Here is a 10,840-nt window from a genome sequence, read left to right as displayed (position 1 = left end):
CACACACACACACACACACACACACACACACACCCCATCATGACCACTACCACCACCACCACCAAAATAATAGGAATCAACAATCATTGGTTGTTGACATCTCAATACCAATGGTTTCAATTCCCTAATGGGTTTGAAAACAGGGTCTGTCTTTTTTCTGTGCCCATGAAACACACTTAAACATAAAGGATAGATATTACCTCTGGGTAAACTGTTGGAAAAATATACTTCAAGCAAATGGACCTAAGAGGCAAGCTGATGTGGTCATTTTAATATCTAACAAAGTAGACTTCAACCCAATACTCATTTTTAAAAGATGGAGGATACTTCATATTTGTAAAAGAAAAAAAATCCACCAAGATGACAATTCAATTCTTAACATCTATGCCCCAAATACAAGGGCACCCACTTTGGTAAATGGAACACTGCTACAGCTTAAATTACATATTGACTCTTACACACCAATAGTGGGAGACTTTAATACCCTATTCTGATCAAAGGACAGGATATCCAGACAGAAACTGAATAGAGAAATGCTGGAACTAACAGATGTTATAAACCAAATGGACCTTGCAAGTATTTACAGAATATTTTTCCCAAACAAAAAAGAATATACCTTCTTCTCTGTACCTCTGGAACTTTCTCCAAATTGACCACATACTCAAACATAAAGCAAATCTCAACAGATCTAAGAAATTCAAAACTAAACAACTCTTTACTGAGTGAATAATGGGTCAAGTCAGAGATAGAAAAATTAAAGCCTTTCTAAAATTGACTAAAAATGAATACACAACGTACCCAAACTTATGGGGCATGATGAAGGCAGTTTTAAGTGGCAGGTTCATAGCACTATGTGCTTATATATAAATTCTGGTGAGATCTCTTATTAGCACAACTGAAAGCTTTAGAACAAATGGGAAAATAAATAAGACTGACAAACCCTAATGCAAACTAACCAAAAGACACAGAGAATATGCAAATTATCAAAATCAGAAATGAAAAGGGAGTCATAGCAAGAAACACCAAGGCAATCCAGAGAATCATAAGGACATACTTTTAAAACGGGTACTTCACCAAATCGGAATAGCTAAAGGAAAGGGATAATTTTCTCAATAGGTACCACTTAGCTAATGTTAAATCAAGACCAGATAAATAATTTAAATAGACTTATAACCCCTAGTGAAATAAAAGCAGTCATTAAAATTCTCCTAACCAACAAAAAAACTCAACAACAAACAAACAAACACTCCCACAAAAATAAAAAACAACCTCAGGGCCAGACGATCTTAACACAGAATTCTACAAGACTTTCAAAGGAGAGTTAATGCCAACTCTCCCCAAATTAGTGCAGAAAATAGAAACAGAAGGAGCATTGCCCAATTCATTTTATGAAACCACAGTTACCCTGATACCCAAACCATATAAAAACTCAACAAAGGGAGAGAATCACAGAACAGTTTCCCTATGGACATAGATGCAAAAATAATAAAATACTTGTAAAAATGAATCCAAGAACACATCAAAAAGATCATCCACCATGGTCAAGTGGGCTTCATCCCAGAGATGCAGGGATGGTTCAGCATTCAAAAATCAGTAAATGTAATCCAGTGGATAAACAAAGTGAAAGACAAAACCCACATGATTTTGTCATTAGATGCATAAAAGGCATTTGACACAATCCAACACCCCTTTCATGATGAATGTCCTGGAGAGATTAGTGAATCTGTAGATTGCTGTTTGGTCAGATGGTTAATCACACCAATCCATGAGCATGGGAGATCTTTTCATCTTCTGATATCTTCTTCGATTTCTTTCTTCAATGTTTTTGTCATACAGATCTTTCACTTGCTTGGTTAGAGGTACCTCAATTTTTTTTTTTTTTTTTTTTTTACATTATTTGAGGCTATTGTGAAAGGTGTTGTTTCCGTAATTTCTTCCTCAGTCCATTTGTCTTTTGTATGTCAGAAAGGCTACAGATAGGCTGCTGAGATGGCTCAGCGGGTAAGAGCACTAACTACTCTTCTGAAGGTCCTGAGTTCAAATCCCAGCAACCACATGGTGGCTCACAACCATCCGTAATGAGATCTGACGCCCTCTTTTGGTGTGTCTGAAGACAGCTACAGTGTACTTAAATACAATAATAAATAAATCTTTAAGTGGGAGTGAGCGGGGGCCGAGCTGGAGGTCAACCAGAGTGAGCAGAGGTCCTAAAATCAAACTTCCAGCAACCACATGATGGCTCACAACCATCAATACACCTACAGTATACTCATATACATAAAATAAAGAAACCTTAAAGAAAAAAAGTCTTTAGATATTCCCAAATGCTTTCTGCCTTGGAAATTGAAAGTTTCTGTTAACCCATTAAAGGTTTTTGTTTATTTTTTTCTCAAAAGCTTGCATAATTTAGGAAAATACAATTTTAAAACAATGGAGATCTATCTTGCCTAGTTTATCTTTCCACAATAGTAAAATGGGAGCTATGAGATTATATTTAGTTATGTAGCCCAGGTTGGCCTCAGACTCAGAGATCTGCCTTCCTCTCCCTCCAGAGTACTGGAATTAAAGGTATGAGCCAACTACTTGATCAAGATTTAATTTTTTTTTGGAGAGGGGGGCAGGATTTCTCCTGGCTGTCCTGGAACTTGCTCTATAGACTAGGCTGGCCTTGAACTCAGGGGTCTGCCTGACTCTGCCTACAGAGTGTTGGGACTAAAGACGTGTACCATCTCCACTGGGCAAAATTTAAAATTTTATTTTATGTGTATGGGTGTTTTATCTGCACGAATGTCTGTGTACCACTAGTGTGCTTGGTGTCTTTGGAGGTCAGAAGAGAGCGTCCCCTTGGAACAGGAGTTACAGATAGTTGTGAGCTGACGTGGGAGTGCTGGAATTGAGCCCATTAAGAGCAGTTTGGGCACTTACCTGCTAAGCTATCTCTCTATCATCTCATCCCTTCTCCCCTGCAGAATTAGGTTTTTTTGTTTGTTTGCTTTTCGAGACAGTGTTTCTCTAGCCCTGGCTGTCCTGGAACTCACTTTGTAGACCAGGCTGGCCACGAACTCAGAAATCCACCTGCCTCTGCCTCCCAAGTGCTGGGATTAAAGACATGCGCCACCACCGCCCGGCTAGAATTAGGTTTAAATAGAAAGCAAGAGATACGTAACTAAGCAGTCTTACTAAGCAATCTTAGTTTGTGGCCCCTCGCTATCATTGTCTCTGACTGCAGTCTGTCCTGCAAAGTGGTCTAGGAAGTTGTCAGAACGCTGTGAAATCTGTTTTCCTGTGACAAGTCCTTGCTCTGACTGCCTCCTGGCTTCAGCACATCCTTTCTCCCATCATGAAATTTCTATTTCTGGGGTCCATTGTCTCAACAGTCTGTAGAGGAAAGGGCACAGAATGTCTCTTTAGACGATCATATTCCTGCCAGGCCTGTCACACCACATGGGACAGCTTTCAGACTTCCACTCTAAGGCGTTGTATTTAGCTTCCCCGCCCATATGGAATCAAAGTTCCTGGATGGTGGCCTCCAACGTCCGGAGCTTACTCGCGCCGGCCACCACAGTTTCCAAGGAAACTGGAACCACCCGGTCTGCCATGCTGACTGCTGGTAGGCACACGCGGGTCAAAAGTGTTAGTGGGCATGCGCATTACTCTACTGGGCGTGGACAAGTCCTGCCGGAAATCTAAAAGACACCGGAAATAGAGTGGCCGTGGAAACCTTAAATGTTGTAGTCATTCGAGTGTTACTTCGCTGGCGGGTCCGCGAAGTGGTTTGGAACTTTTCCATCCGGGACTCTTCGGCTTCCGTGGGCGGAAGTCGCCGTCAGGCGTGCCGTGTGCAGAGCTCTCGGCGGAGCTGTGTGAGGTGAGCGGCGGCGGGGGCGACAGGGGCGGCGGCGCAGGGGGTGGGAGGACGCCGTGCTGTGCCGAGCGCTGGTTTGTGCCGAGGGACAGGGCTGAGGCGACTGCCGGGGCTCGTCAGATGGAGTGGGGGTCGCGTGGTGCGCTTTCACCCTGTTCCTGAGGGTTTCCCGTATCTTGGGTGTTTTGTCACTTCTCAGTGTGCTCTCCTGTGGGCTTTCACGCAGTCATCCATGAAAGTTGTCATCTGAGGCCATTAGGGGGCGGGACTCAGTGAGTGGGCACTGCACGGAGCGGGTCCCCGGGTGGGAGTCGGGAGCTTAAAGGCGAGGACTTTGAGGTGCCTTGTGCCCCACTCAGGCCGTGATTGGCGTAGGGGTCAGCAGAGGCAGCGATGGAGCCTGGGGCGGGAGTGGGATGCTTGTGAGGGCGACTGTGGTCATTAATGGTGGCGTGGCCAGTGACTGTGGTTTGATTCTGGGTAGCACTATGTGAAGAAAATCCCGTCATCTTTACCAAAGTAGCAAGTGTCAAGACCACAGGTGTCGGAACTCCGAGTGCTCAGGCTCTCACGGATGAGGGAGGGAGGGGGTCCCACGCTTTGCATGCTGCCTAGTTATCTCGGCTGCTGAGCTCGAGATTTCTTTTAAGGTCCATAAAAGTAGGGAATCTTGTTTTATGGGCTGCTGTTGGGTCTCCTTTTCCAACTAATTCGTTCCTACCTCTGGATGGCCAGCATTATTGAAGGAATGACCCCAAATATTAAAAACACTCACTCTTTGGGGCACTTTAGAGTCATATTTGGGAATCCTTTGGACATTATGTGCATCAGTGCTTGCCTGTCTTTGGGATCCTATACAGACGTTAAAGATCACTGGTTGGCAGTTGACCAAAATAATATTGGGCCATTTTATTTGTACCCTAATGTTTGTGCTGATTTGGAGTGCTTAAAAAAACTCTGTATTGGTCTGAGAGTAGTAATTAGCTCATGCCTTAATCCCAGCACTAATGAGACCGAGGCAGTGAAAGTTAAAGGCTAGCCTGGTCTACATAGCAAGTTCAGGATAGCCAGAGCTAAATAATAGACCTTGTCTCAAATACAGACACACGCACACACACTTACACCTGGGAGCGGGGGAGGGAGCACACAGACAGACATGGGGTGGGAGAGTGAGGATTGGATAAGCCTGTTTTTCTTAATGTGTCTGTGTAGACAGGGAAATGTCTAGGAACTCACACGACAATCAAAATTGGCTGTCATCCTGAGCGCTTTGTGCAACAGGAAACAGGAATGCTGTTTTTAGATGCTGACTACAGAAGGGACTGCATAGATAATGGTGGCCAGGGTGTTCCTTAGACTGGAAACAGCTCGAATATGTACCCCTGTTCTTCTATTTAGTGACCTACGAGCAAATCAAGCAGAGTAGTAGTGCCTATGTGTAGCTAAAAAGGTTGTTTGAAATGCAATCGAAATTAAGTTGGCAGTGTACTGAGTTTTTGTAAGTATTTTACTTCCTTTCAAGCAGGTGCTGAGGGCTTAGTGAGCCTTCCCTAGCATGGCATTCTGGATCCCTATAATAAACACCTATGTACTCATTTTGTAATGACTAAGTTAGTTGTGCTAAGTTAGTTCCTGCTAGTTAACATGTGAGGGCTGCAGTGTGTCCTTCCTTCCTAATGGATGGTTTTTCAATTTTTTGTTTGTTTGTTTGTTTTCTTTTGTTGTTTGTTTTAGAACCCAGACTAATATCAAAAGCAGGGCTTTTATGTATCCTCTACACTGCCTACACCTGATCTTCCATATAGGCCCTCACCAATTCATGGTCAGATGTTTGGTTGTTGTCTTTTAGTGATTTCTGGTGTCTCTGAGACCACTGCAATCATTCAGGCCTCAGGATTTCCTTATGTGCCATAGCTAGCCCTTCTTCAACGTCCATGACTCTTGAGGGATTTGGATTTGCTACGAAGAAAACGTCAAGAACAGAAGACAGAGGGGCCATGGCTGCAGATCCAAATTTCCAACAGAAGAGCCAGCCATTGGGTGCAGAGGAGCAGCCTGAGTCCTGTGAGGTAAGCAGGAGTGACTTCATGATTGGTTCTTCAGGTCTTCAGGGCAGACGCAGGAAGCTGCAGACTTCTGAGACCATCTTAATCTCATTAGGAAGGGACTATATATAGCACACACTAAGTAATTACCCCTTACCCCCTTGCCCTCTCTTTCTTTGATATAGGGTCTTAATGTGAGGCTGGCCTGGAATTCTTTTATATAGCCCAGGCTGCTATCAAACTCAACTTTTTATTTTTCTTTTCTTTCTTTTTTTTTTTTTTTTTTTGCCTCAACCTCTCCAGTAGTGGGATTGTTACATGTCTATATCACTATATCACTTAATGTCAAGTTCTTCTTCCTCTTGAACCCTCTTCTTTTAGGTTTGTTCCTCTTTTACATCTTGCCATCCTCAGTTCTTTTTTCTTTCTTTCTTTTCTTTCTTTTTTTTTTTTTTAAAGATTTTATTGTGTGTGTGTGTGTGTGTACTCTGTAGCTGTTTCCAGACACACCAGAAGAAGGCATGAGATCCCATTACAGATGGTTGTGAGCCACCCTGTGGTTGCTGGGAATTGAACTCAGGACCTCTGAAAGAGCCATCAGTGCCCTCTAGCCCCAATCCCCAGTTCTTAAAGCTTTCCTGCTGTGCCCATTCCTGTAAGAAATGGTGCATCTGAGGAGGTAGAGTTTTCATTTGTCAGTTCTTAGTCTTATGGATCTGTTTTATGTCTCATGTTCTGTTTTAGGGAAAACAGAACAGGGTAACAAGGATCCTGAAAATCCTGTAGTTGCAGGGAGGAGAGCGATGGAGGAGAGTTAAGCCTTATATACAGGCAATGAGGCCAGCAAGCCACAGTAGAAAGGGACAGCTGTGGGTGTAGCATTTTCAGAGAAACTGAGGAAGCCTAGTATTTCAGAGAAATCATGCTTAGTATGCTTTTGAACCAGCATCCGAGAAAGAGAAGGAAAAGTTAGTTTCCGTATTAGAGCTCAGAAAAGCCTGAAGCTTAACAGTGAAGATCTGTAAGCACTGTTCTGCGGGAGACTGTTAGGGTGATAATTATTCCTCCCAACTATTTACCTTGTTTTCAGATGAATCTACTTTTCTGGTGGCTGTCCCCTGTCCAAGTAATGGTAGCCAGGAGTTGAATTAACTCTTCTCAGATGGGACAATAGTTTATAAAGTTCAGATCTTTGGAGCAGATCAGAATGTCCCATTTCCACCCTGAACTAGATGACAGCTGAGATTTCATTCTTTTGGACAGCAGGAAGTCGTTTTCCCTTAATGAGCCTCAAGGAGCTCCAAGACTGACACCTTTTTATACGGTATTTTAAATCCGAAAGAGGAACAGTTGTGTTGGTCTGCCATCTGGTGTTCCAGGGAAAGATAGACTTTAAAGTTAGACTTTCAAAGGAAAGGGTCAATTTTCAGCCTCTCAGATTGCTAATCTCAATACCTAACTGTGTGTGCAATTCTTATCAGATCCCTCTTCCTGAACAGCTGTGTCCAAAGTGATTCCAGCTGCCTGGTGGTCCGTACATTTTTGCTTGATGCACAACTGTTTTGTTTTCTTTTTGAAGAGTAGTGTTACGGGTTAGATTTTCATTGTGCTAATATTTTCTCCAAGTGTTTGTATGTCCTGTTGATGGAGTTAGCAGCAGCGGACAGCAGCAGGGTGGCTTCCTGTGTGCAGGCCCAGTCCTAATCCTCACAGGAGGCTCCCGAGCTGATGCTCTTGCCCCAGTCGAAAAAAGAGAAGTTGGGGCCCAGGTGACACAGCCAGTTGAACCCATGTGACCCAGCTGCCAGCCTGGCAGTGTGCTCCAGGGTCTGGCTGCCAATCCCATTCCCTGTCCCCTGAGGAGACTTCCTGGCCTTGGTGCTCCACACTCTGCATTGTCCTGCTAGCCCCCTATACTGTCATCTGAGAATTATTTTCCTTTCATGTGTCCAGGGCCCTTAGTCCCCAAATCACAGCTGCTTTGAGTTTTTGTTGTGTCTCTTGCAGGAAGGAGTTCCTGGGGATGGGTGTATAAGCGAAAGCACAGTAAACCACCAGACTAGACTCCTCCATGCATAGAGAGAAAAGGTTATTGGGGAGCAAACTAGTTGGGGGCAGGAGGAGAAGAGGAAAAAAAAAAGAGCAGAATTTATGTTAGCAGGGTGGGGTCTTTCAACTAATGCAGACCGTTCCCAAGTGACCAGGAGGCCAAGGTAGTTTTCCTTTGAGGGGGGGGGGGATTAAAGATGGTTTCCAGTAAACAGAGACCCACTTTTAAACTAATGTTTACCCAGCCAAATTCTTTGTTTATCTCTGGGACTGCTGTTGGTAGGGCACTGCTGTGCTCTAATACTGGAGGTATTCAGGTAAATCCTAGAGACAAACACCATAGATTTAGGTGTTCACTTTTCTAACTTTTATTTCTTTTCTTTTTGTTTTTTGTTTGTCTGTTTAAGACAGTGTTTCTTGGTATAGCTTCGGCTGTCCTGAACTCTCAATGTAGACCAGCTGGCCTTGAACTCAGAAATCCGCTTGTCTCCTTCCCAAGTGCTGGGATTAAAGGTGTGTGCCACCACTGCCTGGCTAGATTTAGGTGTTTAAGTAAATATCAGAGTTAATGTGCCTGTATTTGAATGTATCGTGGAAATGCTATTTCACTTTTTCTTGCATATATCTCTGGGTAGGCTTACATTGTGCGCTGGAAATCTCCTTGCTCTAAAACCTTCTGTTGCTTACTCTACCCCAAGGATGCTACCATTCAGATGTTTTACATATACATTGAGACAAGGTCTCACTGTATATCCCTGGCTGGGCTGGAACTCATTGTGTAGTCCATGGTTAGCCTTCAACTCAGAGATTCACCTGCCTCTTCCTCCCAATTAAAGATGTGTACCATCATGTCTAACTCGTTTTCCATTTAAAGCATCTTATTACTCGTGTGTGGCGTGTGTATGTGTTTATGATTATGTGATTGCCTTTTTTGTGGGCATGGAGCTCAGAGGACACTTTATAGAGTTAGTTCTTCCCTTTCCCTGTATGTGGGTTCCAGTGACCAAACTTGGGGTCAGGCTTGATAGGCAAGCACTTTTATCCACCGAGTCATCTTACTAGGCCCAATTACTGCTATTTATTGAATGAAAAATGAAATAAAAAGTGGAGGACATGAGTTCTCCTAAAGTATGGGCAAGATTTTTATTGTAGATACAAGGGAGAAAGCAGGCAGAGGGAAGAGACCAGGATAAACACGGCCCACAGACTAAACCAGACCATGAGAGGAGAAAGGTAGGAGGGAGAGCAAGTTGGAAGCTGCCAGCCCAGGGCAAAGAGGCCAAGAGAGTGCAGAGTTCTGTACAGATTCAGCTAGGATAAGGGAAGTGGAAGCCCTGCTGCTAGGACAGAGGTTTAGGATAGGAGGCAGGACAAGAAGTGCTGGGAGGAGCCACAGGTATTGAGGAGTGCTGGGAGAGTTGGCCAGCATCTGTCTTGTTGTTTTTTAATAGATTCATTTTATGAGTACACTGTAGCTGTCTTCAGACACATCAGATCCCAGTACAGATGGTTGTGAGCCACCATGTGCTTGCTGGGAATTGAACTGAAGACTTCTAGAAGAGCAGTCAGTTAGATGGCTCTTAACTGCTGAGCCATCTCTCACTCCTCGACCGTTTGTGGTTTGAGACTATTTATTTATTTAGCAAGATTCTTGCTAGGTAGCCCTGGCTGCCCTGGAACTTGTTATGTAAACCAAACTGGACTTAGACTTACAGTAATTTGCCTATACCTCCCACATGCTGACATTAAAGGTGTGTTCTACCATACCTGGCTATTTATTTTTAAAGCTTTTAAAAATATTTATGTGTTGGCTGGAGAGATAGCTTAGCGGTTAAGAGCGCTGACTGCTCTTCCAGAGGTTCTGAGCTCAATTCCCAGCAACCACATGGTGGCTCACAACCATCTGTAATGGAATATGATACCCTTTTCTGGTGTGTCTGAAGACTGCAACAGTGTACTCACATATAAAATAAATAAACCTTTGAAAAAATAAAGGTTAAAAATTTTTAAAAATATATTTATGTGTTTGTGCTTGCATGAGTTTGCACATGTACACTGTGTGCAAGCAGGTGCCTGAGGAGGCCAGATAGGATGTAGAATCCACTGAAACTGGAGTGAGCTACCGTGTGCTGGGAACTAAACTATGACCTCTTAACTGCTGAGCTTTCTCTCCAGTACTGTTTATTTTTAATGTGCTGCTTCCCTCACTCTTTTGATAATTTTTAATATCATTATTTCTTTGTCACGTGTCACAAAGTGTAGCTGTCAGAAGACAACTTCAATTGGAAATCATTTCTTCCTACTCTGTGGGTCCTGGGCATAAAATTTCCATTGTTAGTCTTGGTGGAGATACCTTTATCAGCTGAGCCATCTTTTAGCTCAGTTACTGTTCTTTTTTAAAGGATTTTAGATTGCTAGAGAGATGACTCAGCAGTTAATACTGCTGTTGAGCAGAGGAAGCAGGTTCAGTTCCTAGTATAGTAGATCACAACTGTCTATAATCTAGTTCCAGGGGATCCCATGGCCTCTTCTGGCCTCCTGTGCATACGGCACACACATGGCATGGTGCATATGCATGCAGATGCAAAACACTCATACATATGACATTTTAAAAAAGTCTTTTAGGGCTGGAGAGATGGCTCAGCCATTAAGAGCACTGACTACTCTTCCAGAGGTCCTGAGTTCAAATCCCAGCAACCACATGGTGGCTCACAACCATCTGTATTGGGATCTGATGCCCTCTTATGGTGTGTCTGAAGACAGCCACAGTATACTCATATACATAAAATAAATAAATAAAATTTAACCGGGCGTGGTGGCGCACACCTTTAATCCCAGCACTCAGGAGGCAGAGGCGGGCGGATTTCTGAGTTCGAGGCCA

General features: G+C 43.5%; 1 protein-coding gene across 5 annotated transcripts in view; it reads left to right on the top strand.

Moving 5' to 3' along the window:
- The first annotated feature begins 3,672 nt into the window (after nucleotides 1-3,672).
- The window catches only part of LOC110299222 (zinc finger protein 665-like), a 17,921-nt gene continuing 10,753 nt past the window's right edge, over nucleotides 3,673-10,840 (top strand). Inside the window, exons 1-2 of one of the 5 annotated variants that reach the window (XM_021168866.2) lie at nucleotides 3,673-3,868; nucleotides 5,780-5,934. In XM_021168866.2, coding sequence (XP_021024525.1) covers nucleotides 5,800-5,934 — 135 coding nt within the window. In that variant the 5' untranslated portion in view covers nucleotides 3,673-3,868; nucleotides 5,780-5,799. Of the gene's footprint in view, nucleotides 3,869-3,911; nucleotides 4,005-5,692; nucleotides 5,935-10,840 lie in introns of those variants that run through there. The other 4 variants (XM_021168867.2, XM_029479799.1, XM_029479798.1 and 1 more) reach the window with 4 other exon arrangements.

The sequence above is a fragment of the Mus caroli genome, chromosome 7 (assembly GCF_900094665.2).
Source record: "Mus caroli chromosome 7, CAROLI_EIJ_v1.1, whole genome shotgun sequence".
Classification (NCBI taxonomy): Eukaryota; Metazoa; Chordata; class Mammalia; order Rodentia; family Muridae; genus Mus; species Mus caroli.
The sequence above is the reverse complement of the archived record's forward strand: the minus strand, read 5'-3'. Positions and strand labels throughout refer to the sequence as shown.